The sequence below is a fragment of the Xenopus laevis genome, chromosome 5S (assembly GCF_017654675.1).
Source record: "Xenopus laevis strain J_2021 chromosome 5S, Xenopus_laevis_v10.1, whole genome shotgun sequence".
Classification (NCBI taxonomy): Eukaryota; Metazoa; Chordata; class Amphibia; order Anura; family Pipidae; genus Xenopus; species Xenopus laevis.
The window spans coordinates 16,383,909-16,409,684 of record NC_054380.1 but is presented as its reverse complement, the minus strand read 5'-3'; the positions used below and the strand labels follow the sequence as shown (position 1 = coordinate 16,409,684).

At 42.0% G+C, this 25,776-nt stretch overlaps 1 protein-coding gene across 2 annotated transcripts in view; it reads right to left on the bottom strand.

Annotated features, from left to right (window-relative positions):
- ptpn14.S (protein tyrosine phosphatase, non-receptor type 14 S homeolog) overlaps positions 1-25,776 on the bottom strand; it is a 51,316-nt gene that overhangs the window by 9,335 nt on the left and 16,205 nt on the right. Inside the window, exons 2-14 of one of the 2 annotated variants that reach the window (XM_018264993.2) lie at positions 25,085-25,155; positions 23,524-23,838; positions 20,743-20,912; positions 14,122-14,222; positions 13,364-13,431; positions 10,172-10,242; positions 8,661-8,748; positions 6,832-6,920; positions 6,290-6,377; positions 5,075-5,157; positions 4,047-4,104; positions 3,899-3,962; positions 571-2,039 (exon numbers count right to left, since the gene is read on the bottom strand). In XM_018264993.2, coding sequence (XP_018120482.1) covers positions 571-2,039; positions 3,899-3,962; positions 4,047-4,104; positions 5,075-5,157; positions 6,290-6,377; positions 6,832-6,920; positions 8,661-8,748; positions 10,172-10,242; positions 13,364-13,431; positions 14,122-14,222; positions 20,743-20,912; positions 23,524-23,697 — 2,523 coding nt within the window. In that variant the 5' untranslated portion in view covers positions 23,698-23,838; positions 25,085-25,155. The remainder of the gene's footprint in view (positions 1-570; positions 2,040-3,898; positions 3,963-4,046; positions 4,105-5,074; positions 5,158-6,289; positions 6,378-6,831; positions 6,921-8,660; positions 8,749-10,171; positions 10,243-13,363; positions 13,432-14,121; positions 14,223-20,742; positions 20,913-23,523; positions 23,839-25,084; positions 25,156-25,776) is intronic. The other variant, XM_018264992.2, reaches the window with a different exon arrangement.

Sequence of the window (25,776 nt, the reverse complement as noted above, 5' to 3'; positions counted from 1 at the left end):
CCAGGAATGACCCTTCCACCCAACCATACTGTCAACATATGCCATGTTAAATGTCTGTTTAGAAACCAGGACAATGTACAGTATGTACTTATTATTGTCGCAGTCATACGGCCTTTATACTGTAGGTATGGTCCCTATATAGTAAGCAGAGTTTTCTATGGTGGAGAAAATTCCAACCCATGGGACTCCAGGTACTGAAAGCTGCAGTCCAACAATATCTGAGGTACCACAGACTGAATCTCTATACTCAATGTGCACAGCATATTTAGAACAACCCTGGAAGAGCCTAAACCCACTGTACCACTGGTGGCTACTGGTGCCATATTGTTTTTTTCCATTTTTTCTGGCTTGGGTGGAATTAAACCACCTCTAACGCACTTATACTCCCATCATCCTACAGGTAATTCTCCCAGGAGATTGTATCAACTGCACTGACTGGACTTCCATAGTTGCAAAAACTTTCATATTCAAATGTTTTTTTTTAATGGAATCATGCCAAAAATGTTATACTCAACCATAACTACCATACCATAAATAAGTTTAATGCAAACTGGTGACCTTACTACTCACCCTCAACATTATTTCTCTTTCAACAATCACATCCTCGATGGAAAACATCTCAGACACAGGCCGTTCCTTCACCGGTTCCTTCTTTATCCTCTCTTTCACACTTGTAAGATCAGGTTCGGAAATAGAAGGCCCGAGGGAGTTTCCATTCATAGCAGCCTGTTCTGTTCTAGAGATACAGGCAGCCTGGCATGGCCTTTGGCTCATTGCTTTGGCTCTGGCGATAACAGAGGAAATATTTGAAGTTTCATGCCTCAGTGCCCCATTACTAATACTTTTCCTAGGACCTGGATACTCAGGTGGTGGCTTTTTTGGAATCCGAGCCAATGCTGCTTGTAACTGGGTACTATAAGCCAATCCTTGGAGGGGTGATGTTGGAGATGCAGATTTGTAAGGTTCTTCTTCGTCCTCGCTCTCACTACTAAGTATTAACATGGTGGCATCTGAAATGTTCTTCTTATGGTGGTACATTGGGAGCTGCTGTACCTCATGTGCATTTTGCATGGGTTCCTCGGTGGGCACTTGCTCCCGCAGTGTGTTCCTCCTTGGAATATGGGCATTCATTGTCTTTAAGGCCATAGCTTCCATTCCTCGTACCATGTTTGTGATGACTTCAAGGCTGTGGCACTTGTTCACTGACGTGTGAGGTTTAACCACCATTAAGGGTTCGCTGACCTCCTGGAGAGACTGGTGCACTACAAGGGAGCTGTCCTCTTGGAATGTTTTCACCGACTGTTGAACTTTCCTGGTCACTAAATCGGGGCTGCTACCGCTGACACGTTTCAGGCGATGACTTGCTAAATCAGGGGTGCTGCTTGCAGGACGTGAAGGTTGATACGGAGGAGGTGGCCTTGATAAGAAGCTCTTCAGCATAAGGGCCGCAGACTGAACAGCCTGAGGAGGCACATTTGCAAGCTCTGGTGTGCTGACCGTGTGGGAAATAGCTTTAGCTGGATTCGATGCCACCTTGGCTGTTTTTATTTGTTCAATTGAATTGATAGGCACATTGGTATATGCTGTCTGAGGCACATAAGGTGGTACATATGCATGCCTCTCTTGAATTTCAGGCTGACTGTACACCAAGTTTTCCCGATGCCTGTAAGCATGTGTATTGCCAATGTTGAGGTTTCTTAATGACTGACACTGGCTGTCCATGGGAACAATCCCTCTATTAATTTGCCTCATGACAGTCTCGTAGTCTGGTGTCGGCCTGTAGGAAGGAGCTATTATGGCGCTATGTCTGTAACTGGGGATGTAGTCGGCCCTCATGATGTCGTTGCTTTGGATGCTGAGACTGGAGGACATGGGAGAAGCATGGATGAAATTCTGTGAACGGTTCAAAGAGTTTATGCTGTGAGCGCTAGAATCGCTTCCGTTTAGTAATGTGCCATTAAGGAAATTAGGGTCCAGATACCGATCTAAACTAGTCTGGGACCTATAAAATGCATCTTCATTCATGTGGAAAATGTCATCTGAAAGGAAAAGGGTAATAAGTTCAATACACAGTAGGATTACAGGGAGAATTTGAAAAAAAGAACAAGTGATGGAGAAATGCAGAGAGATGTGAAGAGAGAGACAGGTATGTGTAGAGGACATAGGGGTTGAGAGAAAGGCATGTGAAGAGAAACTGATGTAAGAAATGACTATGAAGGTTTTCATTCATCCAGGTCATGGTATATCGAGTATAAGTAATTCTAAAACAACTGGACTTGCTGAGTAATCATTGATGTAATCAAGATGTTTCCCTACTCATCAGAGCAGCTTCTTCAGTTCAACTGACTGGTGTGGGAAGTTCTCGGCCATTGTGATTGGATTGGTGGAAGAGTTTATATGCTGAGGACTTCCCACACCAGTTGAACTGAAGAAGCTGCTCGGATGAGTAGGGAAACGTCTTCAATGGTTACTCAGCAAGTCCAGTTGTTTTAGAATTACTGATGTATGAAGAAGAGACCCAAAGACATAAAGAGACAGACCTGGTGAGAAAGCAACAGAGGCATAGGGACATGGAGAGAGAGACAGAGATGGAAATTGAATACTGCGAGTAAAAGTAGGAGAAAGGCAAAATGAAGAAATAGAAGAGAGAGAGGATGTTACATGTAGAAAGTGAAAAATATAGTAAATATTTGGAGAGAGATTTGGGTTAAGCTGGCCATACATGATAAGATGAGGTTCCCAAAGGGCAGATCTTTCACCAATATTCCCGCCCCACATTGAGGTGGACAATATTGGGCTGATCAGATTGTTTGGCTCGCGGGTCAGTGATCGGATCACAATTGCTGTGTTGCAGGCTATCGGATTGAGGACTGCCTCAACGCCCAGATTTGTTCCACAAAGCAACAGGAAAATCAAACCTGCCTGATCAATACCTGGTTGATTTTCAAAAAAAATATTGGTTGGGTAGGCCTGTCGGGGGGCCCCATACATGGGCAGATAAGCTGCCATGTCGGTCTGAAGGATCTGCCCATGTATGACCAGCTTTAGAGACATAAAGAAAGAGTTGGGAGCAGAGGAGTCTCCATATTTTACCATATTTGAGGAATACATTTGCATGATGGCAGTTTGACACCATGTGCCATCTTCCTATGTACCAGCAGATCTGTCCTGTTTCCCATCCCTGTTCTCACTCAAAGTGAGTTTCTTGTTTCTGAGCCTCTATGACTGTGTGGGGGGCACAGCCTGAAACCCAATTGTGGCTACTGTTTATCTCCTAGATACCCATGGTGGCTCAGCCTGAAGATCATTTAGGGTGAGATTTGGGGTGACCACATGCTAGTCTGATGTTTGAAGGCTCACAATAAAACAAGATACAGTGGGTGGGTTACTGGAAAATGCGCAATAAAAGAAGAACTGGCACTCCTGTGTGCCTATTGGTCTGACGAAGGGGCCCGCCCCCGAAGAGTTGCATTGTAATAGGCACGCAGGGCTTTGCCCGCTTGCATTGAGCTCTGAGTGCCAGTTCTTCTTTTATTACGCTTACTACAATTGGGGTTGCCGATCCCTTCTGACTGTGCACCGGGCCAACTTATGCTGGAGAGGCCAGGGTGTGCTGGTGGGTTCTGTAATTACTGGAAAATGCAACATGTTGGAGAAAATGGTCATCACAAATTTTAACGATCTATATAAATGGAACTTAATCCTCGTGGGACAGTATTTCTGTCTCGTGGGACAGTATTTCTGATCCTGGGAAAAAGTAAAAAAATCCCTGCCATAAAGCAAGACAGGCTTCTGTTGTCTGCCAGGTGATTAACATTTTCTATTCAAGATGGCACCTCTGTAAATTACAACAATGTGTAATTATCATAATATACTGTATATCGTACATATTACCTACCTTCAGAGATATAGGTCTCCCCGCCGTGAATGTGCCGAGGTGGGAGAATGGTTTGCTGCCTTGACTACAAAAACAAGAGAAGCGAATGAGCCAAGGACGGCGTGTTTAGTCTTCCCGTCATTCTCATGTCAGTGATGTTTATACCTACCATGGAGGATCTGTTCCAATTGGGCTGGCGCCTCACTGCTGGCGGAGACGATGACTGTCTGTGAATATAAACACAGCATGAGGTCTTTTAGGGTTCTCTAAAACAAGGATTCTCAAACTTTTTCTCCAGGGCCACAGTCACCACCCAGGTCTCACCCATCTGAGTATCACTCATGTTTTATAAATAATAAGGATATTAGAAGTCACTGAGGGGTTCTGTGACCATATAAAGGCACAAGGCTGCAGGCTGAGTTATACAGGGAACTCAGAGGATCACTCGTGTATTATAAGGGATAATGTACCCCCTACTGTAAATGATAAGGATATTAGAAGTCACTGAGGGGTTCTGTGACCATATAAAGGCACAAGGCTGCAGGCTGAGTTATACAGGGAACTCTGAGTATCACTTGTGTATTATAAGGGATAATGTACCCCCTACTGTAATTGATAAGGATATAAGAAGTCACTGAGGGGTTCTGCAACCATATAAAGGCACAAGGCTGCAGGCTGAGTTATACAGGGAACTCTGAGTATCACTTGTGTATTATAAGGGATAATGTACCCCCTACTGTAATTGATAAGGATATTAGAAGTCACTGAGCGGTTCTGTGACCATATAAAGACACAAGACTGCAGGCTGAGTTATAGAGGGAACTCTGAGTATCACTCATGTATTATATGGGATTATGTACCCCCTACTGTAATAAGGATATTAGAAGTCACTGAGGAGTTCTATGACCATATAAATAGAAAGGGTTTAGGGAATGCTTGGGGTTAGTGATATTTCTAAGACGAGTCATTTGACTCAAGTGAGATCACTGCCATATATTAAGGATATAAATCAGTGTGAGAAACTGTTAAATCTGTAGTGGTTCAAGTAGCTGTGGTTCATGGTGTAACTGGTGAAACTGGGATTTTTCCTACTGATCTCACGGTGCAATTCAGGAGCTGTTAGGGAACATCACTAGTCCAATCCATGGCTCGGAGGGGGGGGGGAATTAAGGCCACCATTAGAGTCTCTAAACTTACTCGGTGAAGATTTTGTTGTCTTTATAAAACTTGTGCCTGGCGGCAAATAGCCGGGATATGTATTTACTGTTTTCAACGTCGTCCTGTTGACAGAAAAAAAGAGAATGAGCAGGAGCTGGCTGAGAAAACAAGATAACATTGAACAGAGGTGGGGGGGGGGGAAAAAACCCAGAGGCCCCAAAGAAAAAGCAAAGAGGGGAAAGAACGCAGCTTTTCTAAGAGACATCTGTCAGGACTAGTCTGTATTTTCCTAAGGAGATCATTGTCCAAACAGATGTGCCTGCGCTTGTCTGCTGCCGCATACCACAGGCACGGAACAAAAGCAGCCATGCAGGTGATTTATGGCAGCTGAGGCCTAGGAGCATGATGGGAAATCTAATGGGGTAAGTGGGGGGCACCATTGATACTGGACAGATTCCATGGCCTCTTGTTTATTACACAGCCGTGATGCATTCTACTCTATCACGCAATATATGGTGGAAAACACACAGTGTATACAGTACAGGTATAGGACCTGTTATCCTGAATGCTCGGGACCTGGGGTTTTTCGGATAACGGTTCTTTCCATGATTTGGATCTTCATACCTTAAATCTACTAGAAAATCATTTTAATATTAAATAAAAATAGGCTGGGTTTGCGTCCAATAAGGATTAATTATATCTTAGTTGGGATCAAGTACAAGCTACTGTTTTATTATTACACAGAAAAAGGAAAAACATTTTTTAAAATTTGGATTCTTTGGATAAAATGGAGTCTATAGGAGACAACCTTTTCTTAATTCTGAGCTTTCTGGATAACAGGTTTCTGGATAATGGATGATTTGGCTCTTCATACCTTAAATTTACTAATATAAACATTAAATAAACCCAAAAGGCTGGTTTTACTTCCAATAAGGATTAATTATATCTTAGTTGGGATCGAGTACAAGCGACTGTTTTATTATTACAGAGAAAAAGGAAATTGTTTTTAAAATGTGGATAAAATGGAGTCTATGGGAGACGGCCTTTCCATAATTCTGAGCTTTCTGGATAACAGGTTTCCGGATAATGGGTCCCATACCTGTAGTAAATATATCTAAAGGGGGTTAATAAAAATAGAGCTCCCAGCACCCTGCTTAGAAGAGAAAGAGATGAGAAGCTGGTAAGAAATGGGACGAACTATAACTTCTAGGAGTGTTTGTGCTGATTCAATGGCAAAAAAAGTGATGGACCTACCGTGCTAAAGACGACCACTTCTTCCTTTCTGTTCAGCTCCAGGACAATTGCAGACTTGTTGTGGGTGATGTTCCCAATGTCATTCCACCTGGAGACAAAAGCTTCAGTCAGACATGCCAAAATACACCTTCTATCTCCGCGTGTTGGCCACTGAACTTGGCACGGCACTTGGGAGACTGGGTTATCGAGGTGGATCTATAGGGCTTCTCATTATCAGCTCATCTGAACAGAATGCAAAGCCCCCTCACTGTACACCATGTTTATTACATAAAATATAATTTTAATACAATATATCATTTCTGAAATATTTAAGGGTTGATGTCATAAAAGTGTCCGCACCAGGTCTAGTAACCCATACCAACCAATCAGCCGATGAGATTTACTGGTCAGCAAAAATATGACATTACCCAAATAATGCCTAATTACTGTGCTCCCAAACAGGGCTCCTTTAGTGAAGCAATTGCTGTTGCCAAAATGCAAACATGCATGCAGATCGCCATACCTATGTACCCACAATGCAAAACAAATTTCTTTGGCTTTACCTGTAAGTGGCTGTTGCTTGTCGGCAGTTATTTATTACAAAGATCCCCATGAAGGAAATACAAATATTGATATCGTTGCCATGATTGTCCTGCGCAGGAAAGATGCAAAATAAGTAAAAGGGCATTGTAAAGTATTATAGTGTATGATATATATGAAAATATATATATTCAGACTTTTTGCTGGTAAAGGTACAGACCAATGACAAAATAAGGAAGCCCAGTTATGTAGAGTTAAGAGTTGACATTTTTCACAGTGGGTCCAGGTGCTCAAACCCCAGATCTTCAGCTTGGGGAGCAAAACTAGGATAAATACATACACAGGCTGGCACAAATCTGGGCTACCAAACATTGACGCCAAAAGCAGCTTCATTTAGAATAAAAGCATTCTAAGTTTGTTTTATCTATACATGATTAATAAAAGCCTTACACGTTTCGTGCCTAAGGGGCACTTAATTATAAGTACAGACCGTACCATCTATTAGACATAGTACTGAAAACTCTTGGCTCTATCTTAATAGTTTCAGTTGGCCATACAAAGGCTAACAAATCACAGATATTGGTTGACTCTGGTTTGGGTTACCATTATGGCAATCTGCCAATGACCGTTATGAATTTATAAACTCACTGACTTCTCAGTTAATATTCTTTTAACCTTACCCCAACTTTTAAAATGACAAATGCAACAACACCATGGACAAACATAAAGCAGACATACAGTCTACCTAGTATGAAGCAAGACATAGCCACCAGCTTATTGTCTTGTGTCTTTAGGGTCAAAAAACAATGGCCAACTGATATCTGGCCAGATAATTATTAGGCAAATTTGAAAATCCCACATATCCCTACTGTGATGGGAGCAAAAACTTGGATCAGTTCAATTTGGCCTGCCACTTCTTGTTTTATGGGAGAGACGCACGGTAAGATTCGAGGAGATTAGTTGCCCCGAGACAAATCTCCTCTTCTTCAGTGCAACTAATCTCCCCGAACTGCCTTCCCGCCGGCTAGAGTGTAAATCACCGGCGGTATGGCAATCGGTGTGCTTCATTTTCCAAAGCCGCCCGAAGTTTCCTTGTGAGGGCAGAGACACTCTCTGATTTGCGGAGATTAGTCGCCCAGCAACAAATCTCCTCATCCTCGGGACGACTAATCTCCCCAAACTGCCTTCCGCGGGCTAGAATGTAAATCGCCGGCGTGATAGCAATCAGTGCGCTTTGTTTTCCAAAGTTGCCTCACGAGGAAATTGTGGGCGACTATGGAAAACAAAGCACTCAGAGTGCCATCCCGCCGGCAATTTAGATTCTAGCCAGCGGGAGGCAGTTCAAAAAGATTAGTCGCCCCAAAGAAGAGATTTAACGCCAGGCGACTAAACCTCCCCAAATCTGATTGTGTGTCTATGTCCTGAGGCAACTTCAGAAAACAGAGTGCCATCCCGCCGACTACATTCTAGCCGGCAGGAAGGCAGTTCGGGGAGATTAGTCGCTCCGAAGCAGAGCTTTGTCGCCGGGACAAAGCTCTGCTTCGGAGCGACTAATCTCCCCGAACTGCCTTCCTGCCGGCTAGAATGTAGACTAATCTCCCCCCCCCCCCCCGAATCTGACCGTGTGTCTCTGCCCTTAGGCAGAATAAACATGTAGAACAAATAACTAGGACACATGACACTTATAATTTACTCTCCTCAATAAAGGACCAGAGAACATTAAGGGCACTCAATAAGGGAAACGTGTGTCCATCACAAGTATCATTTCCTTCTTGAAGGTTTCCCTACATTATGTAGAATGATGTGGCTTTTTGTAGCCTTTATCTAAACAATTCCTTTATCTAAACCTTACCTTCACATGAAAGCTTTCCTGGCCGTACCCATCCATATGCTCCGCTTCTTTTAAGTACAAGATCTCGGCCTCAGCTGACGGCATGCCACTGAAAATAGTTGCAATAAAATAAATCAACAAAAGAGACTTCAGCCCACCCACGAGAACCGGAGAACTGTCTGGCGCATAAAAAGGATAAGAAACATTCTGGCGTGGTTCCAGCCCCATCTGTATTTTAAGATGTAGATACAACAGATGGCAGCTTTGGTGCTCAACCGTCGCACTCCATCAATAGTCGTGTTAGGAGAATTTTATGATCAGCTATAGAGAACGTTGAAAAATATTGACTTGCAACGCATTCCAGGTATAACCACTCCCCAAGTGTGCGTGTAATAATTTCTGTGGGCTTCTTGGACTACAAACAACTCAGTGGGCAAAGAGACCAAAAGTGCCCAATGTGCCATTGACTTATTGAATGTCTATGCACGGGTTTTAAGAATATATGCCCCTAGTATGGAGTGTTGCATTACTGCCCATTTCAGCTGGTCAGAACACAGTCCCTGGTCCAATAATTCAAGCCCCAATAGGGGGGATATGGGGAGTAATATAAAAAGCCAGCCAGCTTGGGGAACAATGACCAGAACTAAATAGTCAGTCAGTAAGACTTTCACAGAAGCAAGGGAAAAGGACATTTCTTTATATAATACAGTATAATAATTTCGCACCCCATGAAAGAACAGTAATGTTAATCAATATGAGCCTCCTGGTAAACGGGACATCTTCTGGCTTACTAGCACCTGAGGAAGGATCACCTCGATCCGAAAACATGTAGTGCCGTGCCATTCAATAAAAGATTACGGGGCAGTTTTATCAAGGGTCGAAGTGAATTCGAGGGAATTTTCGAAATAAAAAAATTCGAGATTTGCAATCATTTTTTTGGATATTTCGACCATCGAATAGGATACAACGACTTCGTCTCGAAGTAAAATTGTTCGACCATTCCATAATCGAAGCACTGTCTCATTAAAAAAACTTCAATAATATGAAAATCAAATAAAATATTTTAAACATTAAAAAAACTTCGACTTCAATACTTTGCCAAATTCAACCTGCCAAAGTGCTATGTTAGCCTATGGGGACCTTCTAGAGCATTTTTCTAAGTTTTTTGAAGTTGAAGAAAAAACGGTCGATCGATGGATGAAACACTTCGAATCGTTTGATTCAAATTATTCCATTGTTCGATCGCATGATTTTACTTCGACAGCAAATGGCCAAATTTGATGTAAAAAAACTTCGACTTCGATATTCGAAGTCGAAGTATTCCAATTCGATGGCCGAATTTCGAAGCTTTTTCTGCTTCGAAATTCGACCCTTGATAAATCTGCCCCTACATGTTTGAGCAACAAAGGTTCTCCAGAGTACTATATTTTTGATTCATCTTCTGGCTTTCTTAATACTCCTCAAAGTCTGTTTTTCCCTCTTCACCTGAACTCTAACAACAGTTTTGGGATTTGAAAACACCATTTTGTTACCTAAGAGCTTTGTGTTCAAGGGCGGCTTTATGGAACAGTTCCTCCAGCACAGCTTCATCTGTGGGCCATGCCTACAATCAAAAACAATTAGTACAAATCAGTGCCGAGGACACCTTATATTACATTCACACAACCCAGGAACAACAAATGGACATTTGTGTGCAGCATGTTCCATAGTTACTAGTGGTGGGTTCCATTCCGATATAATGTTTTTGTTTTTTTTAAAGTTTTTATTTTTGTTTTCAATTTAAACATTTACAAAACCAACAAAAAGAAAAAGGAGAGGAAAGGAGAGAGAAGGTAGCGAGGGGAAGTGAAATAAGGGTACATGCCGTCATATACATTATATGAGTTTAGATGTACTTAGATAGTTTGAATATTTAGCCAGGTACCCCCAATAGCTTCAAATTTTCCTGGGCAACCTCTAGCCAGATAGGTCAGTTTCTGGTTTGAGAGAGAGTCATTTATCAGTTTTTGCCAGTATTGTATTGAAGGGGAGTTGAGGGTTTTCCAATGCATTAATATGGCTTTTTTGGCGTAGTATAGGAGCTGTAGGTAACACACTCTGGAGTAGGGGTTGAAGCTGCAGATCCCGTTAACCCCAACAGACAGAGTTCTGGTGAGCGGATATTTGGTAATGCGAGTTTTTCATTTAAGTATTGAAATATTGCACCCCAGAATCTCTGGGTTACCGGACAGGACCAGAATATATGGAACATAGTGCCAGTTTCAACTCTGCATTTGGGGCATTGATCTGATACTGTTCCATAAATTTTTGCCAGGCGATAAGGGGTTAAATAGACTGTGTTTAGTAATTTTATTTGTATGAACCTATCCTTCATAGAGATGGATAGTTCCGTAACAAGCTTGAGAGCATCCTTCCATTTTTCTTCATCCAGGTCGGGGATATCTTTTTTGCCATTTGTCCTTAACTCTCTCAAGGATAGAAGGGCCAGTGGTAGACAGTATAGTATATAACCAGGATAGGGGTTTTGCTCTTATATAATGTTTAGTGCTGGCTGGTGGTTATGGAACAAGAGTTGGTATTTACCCAAATATGGTTTTGCTGAGATGGTAGTGGAAGAACTTGACTGGCTGCATAGACCCTCAACCCAACTAAACCCATCAGATGAATCGGAAGACAGATGCAAGCCAAGAATGATCCCCAAAAACAGTGTCCAACCTCTTATGTATGGATGGAAGGAGATCTCAGCAACAAAGTCCCTAAATTTAATGGAAACCTCCCCAGGAGGCATTATGTTTGGTGGAGTAGAAGCTCCTCTGGGCCAGTGTTTTTTTTCCCTAAATGGACCACTGGTTCAGGAAACAAACTTATCACTGAATTTATTGGAGGTGCCTAACATTTTAGTATTGCCCATTGAATAGTGGTTTAATTGTCCTTTAACCGACACTCACGTTGTGCTTCCCAAAACTAAACCAAACTAGTCTTCAGACTGGGACCCTCAGCCATTGCTCCTGGCTCCCCTGGGGGGGGGGGATGTCTGCACAGTCTGGAAACATTTGCCTTAAGGAACAATTAAAATTCCGCTTATAAAGTTGACAGTGGGAAGTTCATATCTACAACCCACTGTCATTTGTCTCTGCACAGTCAGACATCAAGGCTGCAGATTATCTACTTCCTGGACCATTTCATTGTTCTTTCTAGAGAGAGAAAACTTTTTTTTCCAGTTTCGGTGGTGTTAAAGAAGTGTCTGAAGTGTTGCCAGATGGATTGTGCAGTAAAACACAGAGAGAAAGAATGTAACACAACAAAGAAACAATGTGCAGAAAACATTCCCTAGGGCTGTGTGTTTTGTACAAAGCAATCCTCTCTGCCCTACCCCTGAGGAGGAATGCACATTACGGGGTTAACACACAGGTATGTGTAGGACACACAGGTATTCTTGCGATAGATAGTAAGGTGCATGTCTATACATACAGGACACGCCAGACTTCATAGGCAAACTCTTGTCTCCGGCTGAGACATGCTCAATGTTTGCCCTAAAAGGTTTCAGCCTCGTGGGCTAAACGTAACAGGTCTTCTGCTCACAGTATTAGTGGATCCTTATATGCTTATTCAACATGTCCAAAAGTAAAGAAAAGATTTGGCATCACACAATATATTTTTATCCATAGGGCAAAGGAGAAACTGCAACCCCTTGGGTTATAAGATATCCTCCCAATACAAAGGAGATGTTTCCATTGGGGTTCCCTTAAAAATGATAGAGCTTATTGTCTGAAGAGAACATTCCTTCATGGCTTATTGATGTTGATAGGTTTCACAAGAAGCAGCCTTATAGGACCGAGCTGGATAAGATATACAGAGTAAACAAGACAATAAAGACCCTTGCCTTCAGGCCAAATGGGCTTCCTAGAGCTTCTGGACCCTATTGTCACCTCAATGGCTGATAATTAATATAACATGAAAGCTGTTACTCAATGCAGGGATCATTTTGGCCATTCTGATGCATTAAGTGGCAGAACTTAGCCCTCAAAGTTCTGCTCGTGGTACCATTCCGGTTACCTCTGGAGCTCCATCCAGAAGTTGGGTTGGAGGATGGGTTCACCATTGCTGGTTTTATTACGTTATATGTGTTAACAGCCTAAAGAAGTATCTGCACATATAGATGTTGCATCTGACTGACTTAGATTGTTTCAAAGCCACATCATAGGTAACACAGATGCATTTAGAATGCTGACATACCCCAACATTTGTATGAGAGATGTAGCATGTCATAGCGGCACTAGATGTTTACAGCATGCTGGGGTGACGTGTGGTTTATATCAAATTCCCCAACAAAGCATTCATCATAGCAAGTTTGGATGCCGTTAGATGCAAACATCTATGAACTGGAACGGTGTTTGTATCATAACACAATAGGAGGGCTATGGGTAACGATAGTTCATTTTGTTGTCAGCCAGAATCAATGATGGAAATCCTCAATAAGGAAGATGGATTACGTTTAAGGGTAAAGGGCATAACTGTGCCTAGTTTCAGTTTAGAAAATTAGGGTGCACAGCTAATATTGGTGCTGCCAACTCATGTCTAGTATGCCACGGCATTTCCACCACATCCATTAGGGATGGAGGAGGACGATATAACGTTACTAATTTCTATATTAGCTGGCAAAAGGTTCTGGCATCCATCAAACATAACCAATCTACATCTTTTCTCAAAAAAGGACCACGTACCTGAGGAAATAGCATATAATCTTTGAGAAAGTGGTATGTATCCAGCAGGTCGAAATCCTTTATTTCCACTATAAAAGAAAAACAATTCAATGTTCTATTGTTATCATGAAAATACAATACCATCCAAGACTAAGTGGAGAGATCCAAGGGCTTCTGATTGGAGAAGTTGCCTGCAAATCCAGTTACGCATCCTTGAAGATGAAGTAGCCATGGTTTGGGGCACCTTAGATCAAAGCAAAAGCACCCAGAAGAGCAATTTTGTCTGAGGGTTTTTTCAGTGGCATAACTAAAGTGTGCCGGGCCCCCTGCATAAAAACCTTCAGAGGGGCCCGGCACACTCCGATTACCATCCTCCAGCCCACATCACATCCCAACTCCACCCACTCCCACCCGAGTGAAGAGTGTTTCCCTGTTCCTCTCCACAGGTAAGAGAGCCGCTGGAGAGAAAGAGGGTTTTTGAGTAAGCTATAGAGGAAGCAGACCCCACAGCCTGGGCACCCCTGTTTCCCAGGCCCTGTTTTCTCCGTAGTTACGCCACTGGGTTTATTTTTTCAAAATGGGTTTAGGGCAGATTATAGGTGTGTCTGGGCATAAATGGGCAAGGATATGATAAATGAGGCCCGAAAACATCTCCATTTTTTCTTCTGATCAATCAGTGCTATTCATCCAAACTGCTGTGTGTCACTATGCACCCCACCACCCTATCAAGCACAGTCATTAGATATTAAAGTGATACTAGATTAATGAACTGAGTTTACCTTGAAGTGCTAGCCCAGCTAGCCGGATATACTGCTCCGCTGAACCACCACACAGACGGCCTTCATACACATCTTTTTTTAACTGAAGATAATACTGGGTCCTGCAAAACATAATGAAATTGGTGAGATGCCACTCATATAATAAGTAGAACTGTCCAACCTGCAATTCCCTGTACCCCTGAGAGCAATCTGCTTCTGACAGGAGCTGGGAATTTTACAGCTGAAGCCCTACAGGTCAGACAATGATATAGTGTTACAGTCTCCATCTTGCCCCACTGTTGCCACCTTGCCTCTTAATTACGATATCGTTTGGTTGATCGGACAGGTTTGATTTTGTCTCGACCGTCCCGCCGGAGCCCATTGCTCTCTCATCGTAATCCAATTGTTCGGCTATAGGCCCGAACGTTCAGATTACCCCCGATATAGCAATGCCCGTTAGTGGAAACATCGCCAAACGAGCGGATCTTTGCATCTAAGGCCACCTTAAGTCCCTAGACTTTCGTTAGATGGCCCTCTCCTTCAGTTGTCACAGACAACTCTACTCTTAATAGAAAACTATTTTTTATAATAAAGCTCTTGCCACATTGACAAAAGTTCCATCTGGACCATAAACATCAGTGTGGACTCCAGTCCCTCAAGCACAACCTACTCATAAATGCTGCATTCTTTTCAGTGACTGGTGTGGCATTATCATTCCATAAGTATGTATGGGAAAACTGGAAATCTGTGCTTTAGTGGATAAAGAATCTATAATTTGTCATTGTAGGGAAAGTGTTTACTTCAGAAAGACTGTCAAGACCTAACACCTCCTAGAAAGTGCTTTGTGATACCTCCAGGCAGCAAAGTTGCAACAGCAACTGCATTATCATTGCCAAATACAAGTATTTTTCACATTAATTAGCTGTGAAACAAAGATAAATTCAGTCTCTCTCTGAATCAAACTTTAAAATAAAACGGTCTTAGGGTACATGGCCACTGGGAGATGTTGCAAGTGCACGATGGGTAGAGAAAGATTTTGACTGAAGTTGCTTGTTTATTTGTTATTTTTTTATTTGGTCCTTCTAGATTGTTCTAACTTGTGTTTTCTTTTTGGATAATAAATGATTCCTGTTTGACTGGCCTTACTTTAAGTACCCAAAGCAATGGATGATCTTGGGTGAGTGCTTTATTGGTGCCCTGGGTACCCCTGGAACTATAGCAGGGTGACTATTACCCCAATGTTTCTATATATCTGTAACCTTGTTATGAGCTAAGGGGCCCAGCCTGAAGGCCAGTTAGGGTGAGATTTGGGGTGAGTGCTTATATGCGCCCAGGGTACCCCTGGAACTATAGCAGGGTGACTGTTACCCCAATGTTTCTATATATCTGTAACCTTGTTATGAGCTAAGGGGGCCCAGTCTGAAGGCCAATTAGGGTGAGATTTGGGGTGAGTGCTTATTTGTGCCCTGGGTACCCCTGGAACTATAGCAGGGTGACTGTTACCCCAATGTTTCTATATATCTGTAACCTTATTATGAGCTAAGGGGGCCCAGCCTGAAGGTCAGTTAGGGGGAAATTTGGGGTGAGTGTTTATTTGTGCCCTGGGTACCCCTGGAACTATAGCAGGGTGACTGTTACCCCAATGTTTCTATAGAGCTGTAACCTTGTTATGAGCTAAGAGGGCCCAGGAACTATAGCAGGGTGATGGGACATATATCTTTGTCTATCGATTACACAGGGACTTACCTGTTGTAAGATATTAAAGGGATATTGTCATGGAAAAATATGTTTTTTTCAAAATGCATCAGTGAATAGTGCTGCTTGAGCAGACTTCTGCACTGAAATCCGTTATTCATATGAGCAAACGGATTTTTTTTATATTTAATTTTGGAATCTGACATGGGGGAATTAAATTTGACATGGTAGAGTGAATTATTTACAGTGTAAATAGTGTAATTTAGAAATAAAAACGACACCATAAAAATCATGACAGAATCCCTTTAAGGTTATTATCACTAAATTAGGACTTGCTGAACGGTTTCTGAAAAGTTTCTTGGCCACCGGGTCCTTCACTACCCAGTCTTGGAGAAGATAATGGAAGAATTCACATTAAAGGAAAACTATACCCACAAAATGAACACTTAAGCAACAGATAGTTCATGTCATATTAAGTGGCATAATAAAAAATCTTACCAAACTGGAATATATATTTAAGTAAATATTGCCCTTTTACATCTCTTGCCTTGAGACACCATTTCGTGATGGTCTGTGTGCTGCCTCAGAGATCACCTGACCAGAAATACTGCAGCTCTAACTGTAACAGGAAGAAGTGTGGAAGCAAAAGACACAACTCTGTCTGTTAATTGGCTCATGTGACCTAACATGTATGGTTTGTTGGTATGTTTGTGAGTACAGTGAAGCCTACGATCCCAGGGGGCGGCCTTTATTTTTTAAAATGGCAATTTTCTATTTATGATTACCCAATGGCACATACTACTAGAAAAGTATATTATTATGAAAATGGTTTATTTACATGAAGCAGGATTTTACATATGAGCTGTTTTATGCAATATCTTTTTATAGAGACCTACATTGTTTGGGGGGCATAGTTTTCCTTTAAGAAACAATTACAGGCTGTCCACTGGAAGTGGAGGAATTCCTGATCCCTTTCCAGTGAATAAGTCCAAGTAGGTTGCACTCCATTCTAAGCTTTATCTAACGGAGCTGTTTATTCTTGTATGAGATTTCACATAACATTGACCAGTGCCTGCTGACAAGGGGGTGCATGAGAGATAAGTAGAAAGTAAATGAATCATTTTTTAAAGTCAAGTTATACCTGTGGGAGAACAATGTTCTAGGCAATGCTCTAGGCATCCCAGGAATCTGCTACAGATTACAATTTTCTGCACATTTCAGTGGGAGCTACTGGGAGTTCTGGCATGAATGGGAAGATAATGGCTGATCCTTCCATTACACATACGGTAGATACAAAAAGCTTAGTTTCAAATGTAATTTCTATTGAAAGCAGTATCTGACTGGATGTTTAAATTCCCTACACTGCTGGTTCTGACTCCTCAAACTTTTTTCTTCATTTGTTCAACCTAAATCTGTAACCCTCCAATTACAATTCCCAACATCTTTTCATCCCAATGCCATGAACTATTGTTCAACAACAACTGGTAAATCTTACTAGCACAGTACAGAGATTTTTCCTTCTAAACAATATTGACAATATTTGCTGCAGGCTTCCTAACATACCATATTCTACAGTCAGAAGCAGCATTTGTGTTTATCTATTGCCCAATCAGGAGAAGCCCATGCCTGCCTATTGCTCAAACAGGAGGATCCCAGCCATGCCTTCTCTCCATCAAGGAAGAGCCCATCCCTCCATAACTACTTCCCTGTTAGGAGGAGCCTGTGCATGTCTACTTCCCACTCAAGAAGAGCCAACGCCTAATAACCACCCGGGAGACACCAATGCCTGCCTATTCTACAATTACGAGGAGCCCATCCACACAGGTTGCCTAATCACAAGGAGTCCATTCATACCTGCTCTCCACTCAGAAGGAGCCCATAGCTGCCTATTGCCCTATCAGGAGAAGTCCAGAAGGAGACCACTCAGATAAAGTCTGCTCATGCCTACTTTCCATTCCATTTTTCTGCTTTCTACCTTCTACCTACAATGTCCCTTCCAATTTCCCATTCAGAAGGAGCCATCACTGCCTACATTCAACTAGGTATGAGTCAATCCCTTCCTACTCTCCACTCAAAAGATCCAATCTCAGCTTATCTTCTACTAACAAGGAGCCTATCCTGCTTATTCTCTACTTTGATAAAGTCAACTAAGCCTATTCATGCTTACTCCAAAGTGGAGGATCCCATGTATGGTTGAAGGCCCTGTATAGTTGTAGCACATACCTCCTAGGATTCCCATTTTAAAAAATAGAAATTTGGCCACACTGACTATGCTCAGCCATTCCTTTTTTTTTTTTTTTGCAATTCCTCAAGTCACTATGAAGGTTTGTGGTTCAACCTTGAGTAAGAAGCCTTTGTGCCTATGGCTGCTTGGACATCTTTGAGGGAATGGCCGGGCAAACCATAAAGGTTTGTGTAGCACCAATCACTGCCCTAGAGACTATGAATGAATTGACACATTGGAGCAAACATGACAGCTCCCACTACTCAAATATGCAGATTTGACCTGTAACCAAGCTGCAACTCTGGTATTTTCTTTTTCTTGGAAGAACCAATCCTATTTCTCCCTAAAAGGTGCTATCTCTGAAAAATAAAGTGCTGACGAGGAGTATGCAACTGCCTCCAGTCACAGCACGCTTCTGATGGATGGACGGCATGCAACAACCTGAATTCACTTTCTGCCCTTAAACTTACATTATCACAAATTACAGGGAAAGGAAAAATATTTTAGCAACACAATGCATTCCTTAATAACAACATATAATTTAATCAGGGCTAATCCAAAATACCAGAAGTATTCGTCTATGCACAACAACAACACACAAAAAACTTCCAACATAAAAAAATGTTCCCATTCCTTTCTTTTTGCAAATTGGGCTTTGGGTCACGTCCCCAAATTGCTAATTTTTTTCTTTCGCTAGCCAGCGCCAGCTCCCTACGAAAGAAAATTGGTGACAAAATGATAAAACGCGCCAGGTGATTTGAATTCTTCGCAAAAAATATGATGCCGGATGTGGCTTTAGCAAGCTGAAGTGCACCTGTCAGCAAAATATAATTGCATGCTAAATAATGGGATCTGTGCAGAACGCTAATATAAAACAAAGGCTTTATAGTTTCCCAACTAGAGGGGATGGTAACCTTAAAGGAAACATACAGTATTATAAGTAGGGTTTCATATTAGTTTGGCAGTAGCTAACCCTTACCAAAACATGAGGGGGAAATTAAAAAAATCTAATAATCTATTATTATTATTTATGGCCGAATTTATTCGCCAGGCGCGAATTCACGGCGAATTTGCACAATTCGCTGCCAGCGAATAAATTCGCGAAACGGCCGTGAAAATTCGCCCAAAAAAATTCGGCGTCAAAAACGAGATTTTTTCGGCGAACCGAAACGGCGCAAATAGCCCATCACTAATTATTATTAATATATTTAGAGATGGACTGGGCTGGTGGGACACCTAGAAAAAACCCGGTAGGCCCCAGCCCTCGTGGATCCCCTATATATATGTATCATAGATGTGCCAAGAGAATCCCTAAAGATAAGCAGACTCTTTAAAAGGGTTGTTCACCTCTAAATTAACTCTTAGTATGATGTAGACAGTGATATTCTGAGACCATTTGCAATTGGGTTTCATTTTTTATTATTTGTATTTTTTGAGTTATTTAGCTTTTTATTCTGCAGCTCTCCAGTTTGCACTTTCAGCAATCTGCTTGCTAGGGTCCAATTTCCCCTAGCAACCATGCATTGATTTGATTAAGATACTGGAGTATGAATAAGAGAGGCCAGAATAGAAGGACATGTAATAAAAAGTAGTAATATCATTAAATGTATAGCCTTACAGAGCATTTGTGTTTTAGATGGGGTCAGTGACCCCTCCCCCCCCTCATGTGAAAGCTGGAAAGAGTCAGAAGAAAAAGGCAAATAATTGAAAAACTATAAAAAAGAAAAAATGAAGGCCAATTGGAAGTTTGCTGAGACTTAGTTATTCTATAACATACGAAACGTTAACTTAAAGGGGAGCCACCACTACAAATCAGTGATGTTCTTTGCTGCAAACAAACACCGGAATGCAAAAACTTTTCGATGTCCTCATTATCATTTTAAAAGGTTAGCACGTTCGAAGACGCTCCCACGCCACATAGTGGTTTACAAGCCGCGGCCTGTTCCTCAAGTGATAGTGACATAGCAGCGAGGTTGGCTTGTCTTGTTCTGTGAACATTTATGTAAATATGGTTTCCTTTCAACGCACCACCCTGATGCTAATCAGAGAGAATAATCCGTCAGGAGGCACGCCCCCAAGGACAAGATCCTCTTTATGATTCGCGCTATTAGGGCAGAGACACTCATTGGACAATGTTAATATCTAATAAGATATGGAAGACTGGAAGAACCGCATTTAAGGGCAGAGACGCACGCTACTATTTCAGGAGATTAGTCGCCCATCGACAAATCGCTTCTTCTTCATGGCGACTAATCTCCCAGAACTGCCTTCCCATCGGCTATAATGTAAATCGCCAGCGGGATGGCACTCGGAACGCTTAGTTTTCCGAAGTCACTGGAAGTTGCCTCACAGGGAAACTTCGGGCCACTTCGGAAAGCCGAAGCGATCCGAGTGCCAACCTGCTGGCGATTTATATTCTAGCCGGCTGGGAAGGCAGTTCGGGCAGATTAGTAGCCCGAAGAAGAATCGATTTGTCGCTGGGCGACTAATCTCCCGAAATAGCAGCGTGTGTCTCTGCCCTTAAATGCAGTTCTTAAAGTCCACACAACCATGAGCAGCTACAAACTCCCATAGGCTACGCCATTTTTTGCTTTTTAGATATAAACATAGTCCAATGAGGTTCATGATCCAATGAGCTTTATGTGTTACTGGCCTAACCAGGCCAGTAACACAATCCAATGAGCCTCTTCCCCATTGCCGATTTAAGTCAGCGGCCTGCTTACCTGGTTGATGGTTGCTTTAGGTAGGACACGTTGGGCACATAGTACATAACACCAAAGAAAACAAGAAATTCATTGGCAAATTTGTCCAGTTGCTTCTTCAGCGATTTCTCTAGTTCCACCCATCGCATCTGGTTGTTCTTTCCGACGTACTGCAGTCCAAAACAATGCACCTGGATAAAATATAATGCACAATGAGGTTGTCGATGGCGAAAACACACTTTTCATAAAAATATGTTTCTGGGGGGTGAACCCTGGGGAAGGGGGAGTTGTTTCTCTATGACATCCCAGAGGCAAATCAGTGCACATTATAGGAAAGCTGTGAGAGGCTATAGGGAGGTTTTGGCCTGACACAATGGCTGCTTAGGCAAAGATGAAACTGTTGGCAAAATCAGTAACTTTATATGTAGGAAAAATCAAGAGGTGTTGTGCACTCTGGTAAACCAAAGGCAGGCCAGACAAAGTTAAAAAAGATTGAAAAATCTTTTTTTAACAATTATCTCAAAGCCTTAAGCATTTCGTGCTCATCTGATTATTATGATCCTTTGATTAAGTGTCAGATGGACATAAAACGCGTAAGGCTTTGAAATAATTATTTAAAAAAGGTTTTTTTTTTTTAACTTTGTCTGGCCTGCCTTTGGTTTACCAGAGTGCCCAACACCTCTTGCTTTCTCCTACATGCACGGTTTATCCATTTCCCCGAACTGAGGGCCGGGGGCTGGAGTACCTGGGCCACTGTTCCATACTGGTGAGGTTTTTTACAAGGGTGGATGTACCTATGCATATCTCCCAACTGTGTCTTTATTCGCAGGACAGTCACGATTTAGGCAGCTCAGTAAGTGACAGCAGCACAGAGCATGTGCTCATCTAAATTTCTTATCTTATATTGTCTATATTTTAGTCCTTTTAAAATTTTACAAAACATGTTTCTGTCTCCGCCCACTTTTGACGAGGTCACTTCTGGTTTGCAGCAACATCACTTCCTGTTTGAGGTGGTCAGCGGGTTGCGGATAAGGCAGTTGCAGGTCCGGGTTGGGTAGCGTATCAATGTGGGAAAATACGCGGTTTGCGGTTCGGGTCTTAAAAATTAGTTCCGTGCATGACTCTATCTTGGGCATTATAACAAATAATGTACCCCCAACTTTCTAAAATCAGGATATGAGACGTGACCTTGGAGGTAAATAATCTGCATAAAATCTTGTATTAGTCATGGGACTCCTCTGTTACCTTGAATACCTTGATATTTTGCAACAGGGGGTCAGTATTCCCTATGTAATTGCCTCTATGATGTCAGAAATATACAATGATAACAATGCCATGACACAATACGATAGTATAGTATAGTATAAGGTATAATGTTCTACTGTTTCAGAGGATAAGAAGCAGCTGCCTCTTCTCCAGTTCTGTTGCTACATTGTAATTCTTAGGGTGCTCTGATTAGAAAGAAGTGACCTTGTAGCACCACTCATTTATATTGAGTAACAATGTAATTCCACCCAGAAGATATGGCTAGGGATGATATACTCATGTATTGCATTATATGTTCCCCTATAATTCATATGCATGCAGGACAAGATTATCTAATGTAATGTTGTACAGCATCTCCTAGCACATTCTGACAAACGTTGCTACAGCCTGCTGTGCCTATACCTATAGTCTGAAAGCATAAATATCCCTGAAAGAAGTAACTTTCGGAATTGCTTGACCTCAGTCTGCAGCCTTGTGCCTTTATACCGTCACAGAACCCCTCAGTAACTTCTACTATCCTTATCATTTACAATAGGGGGTACATTATCCCTTATAATAAATAAGTACTACTCAGAGTTTCCTGTAGCCTTGTGCCTTTATATGGTCACAGAACCCCTCAGTGACTTCTAATATCCTTATAATTTACACTAGGGGGTATATAATCCTTTATAATACATGAGTGATACTCAGAGTTCCCTGTATAACTCAGCCTGCAGCCTTGTGCCTTTTTATGGTCACAGAACCCCTCAGTGACTTCTAATATCCTTATCATTTACACTAGGGGGTACATTATCCCTTATAATACATGAGTGATACTCAGAGTTCCCTGTATAACTCAGCCTACAGCCTTGTGCCTTTATATGGTCACAGAACCCCACAATGACTTCTAATATCCTTCTACTATCCTTATAATATAACTTATAATATCCTTATAATATACAGTAGGGGGTACATTATCCCTTATAATACATAAATGTTACTCAGAGTTCCCTGTATAACTCAGCCTGCAGCCTTGTGCCTTTATATGGTCACAGAACCCCTCTGTGATTTCGAATATCCTTATCATTTACAGTAGGGGGTACATTATCCCTTATAATACATGAGTGATACTCAGAGTTCCCTGTATAACTCAGCCTGCAGCCTTGTGCCTTTATATGGTCACAGAACCCCTCAGTGACTTCTAATATTCTTATCATTTACACTAGGGGGTATATAATCCCTTATAATACATGAGTGATACTCAAGAGTTTCCTGTATAACTCAGCCTGCAGCCTTGTGCCTTTATATGGTCACAGAACCCCTCTGTGATTTCGAATATCCTTATCATTTACAGTAGGGAGTACATTAACCCTTATAATACATGAGTGATACTCAGAGTTCCCTGTATAACTCAGCCTGCAGCCTTGTGCCTTTTTATGGTCACAGAACCCCTCAGTGACTTCTAATATCCTTATCATTCACAGTAAGGGATACAGCAGCCTATATATAACAGTAGTTTACTATTTTACCCCATGAACAGGAGTGGGATATTCTCACCTCACACAGCTCCAGCCTTTCTGCCAACACTTCCAGACACTCTAATCCGGTGCTGTCGACTGTGCGCGTATACTCCACCACATTGTTATTCAGCAGTCGGATCCTCACCACAAAGCAGTTCTTGCTCAAGACATTGTAACGTTTGGTCCTCCGTAACTTCAGCCCAAAAGGCATGGCTCTTCAGCCTCACCACTGCTCCTCCGGGGGCAACCTCTCAGTTTTTAATTTTCCCTTTGAACCTCACTAAGCAAAAGACGGTTGTCCCCCCAGAGTGGGAATTGGTGTCCATACCCAGTACGGGTCTTACTCGGCAACCTGCCAATAGAAAAGGTTTGTTATGAATTGGGTGTGCCAAAAAACACAATGAAAAGAAAGGTATAAAAAGTAATGGAGTCAAGAGGCTTAATTAACCCATGAAATTCTGGGGGGATATTAAAGACCCCAGTGAGAACTGGAAGCCCCTGTGCTCCCACATCAATCCCAAGTGCTGTTCAGTAATGACAATTAAGGCAACATAAGCCTTTGCTTGATGTATTTCCATTAAGAACCCATCCAGCAGGTTGCTATGACAATACCAAGGGGGGGGACACCCCACTACACTCATAAGTTCAATGATGGAAAGCCGTAGACAATTTATTTGAAGTCTGCTTTTACGACAGACTGGTTATTTTTAGCAAGTACCGGAACACCGTTCCCACACGTTAAAGGTACATTCACAAGGAGTGGGCTCTTTGTTCCCTACAGGATATATCTAAGGCTTGAAAAGGAAACAAATGACGAATGCAGCGAAACAAGCAGAAATTCAGAATTCTGTATCCCTGGTTATACTGCTGTAGGCTTACTTGCCCTTTAAAAATAAAGTGATCCGTGTAAAGCTGAACACGAAATATGATTTCTCTCCCATAAGTGAGTAATGATACATCACAGTTAGAAATGTAAATCATATTCCAATCTGTATTACGCAATAAAAGGTGAATTTATGTTAATGTTCTCCAGCACAAAAGGGAGTTTCATGTACCACCGTGTGCCATTGGGGGAGAAACCACAAGGGAGATGTCAGGTATGACTCATATCTAGGAAAATGCACTTTGTGCACAGATACATGGCCGACATTCTAATGTGTAGACCAGTGTTCTCCAACCAGTAGCTCTTGAACAACATGTTGCCCTTGGATGTTGCTCCCAGTGGCCTTAAAGCAGGTGCTTATTTTCAAATTCCAGGCTTGGAGGCAAGTTTTGGTTTCAAAATGGTACCATTAGTACCAAATAGCCAATCACAGCACTTATTTGGCACCCTAAGAACATTTCTCATTCCTGTGTTGCTCCCAAACTCTTTTTACTTCTGAATGTTGCTACAGGTTCAAAAGGTTGGGGATCCCTGGTGTAGACAAAGGCCTAAGCTTTGCTAGAGAGGTCACTAGGTTCAGTGTCACTTCAACATTAAAGTATGAATCCCATCAACGTGTACACGAATCAACGTTGCATTGCCCTATAGCACGTGCAATATTCTAATTAATAGAAGGGAACAGGTTGGCCTTGCCAAAGTGAAGCATTTAGCTCACCTGTGTCCCAATTTGTAACCCCAGCCTGTAGACGGTGCATCCATGGACAATAACAAATAACTGGGACAACTCTGCAGTGACAAAAAAAATAGTAATGATTTATTTATTTTCCATCAGCCATGCAAGGGTTAACAAGGTTCCCTGTATCAAGTACTTGATCACTCTCCATTCCACTGCCCTCAATGGGATCTTACTATCCCCACCTGCCCTCAACAACCCAACGCTCCCCTTGTTATCCCGGACAGGAATTTCCACGGTGGCCACGGCCTTTACCCACAAAACCAAGTTCCTGCAATAACCCTCCCTCCCTAACTGGTATTTACTGGAAAGTTGCTTCTTTCTGACTCCTAGTTGGAGTCCTTGCTGCCCTTTCAGCCCAAGTGGAATGGAAATCAGGTTATATTAAAAAAAACTGGTGCTGGACCCGATCCAAAATGTTTTAGAAGACCTCTTTCCCCAACCTGCAGTCTTTGGGCAGAATGATATTTAATCTTGCACATATAGTATATGCGCAATATGTTGGCACTCTATAAATACATGTTAATGTTAATAATAATGTTGGAATAACCTATTAATCAGTACTTAGATCAGATTTTATTCATTTCTGGGTCACCAGCAGCTACTGGGTCTGCTGTACTAATTCCACCCCACACCAGTTATACCCTCTGGAAACCTCAGAGAAGACCCTGTTA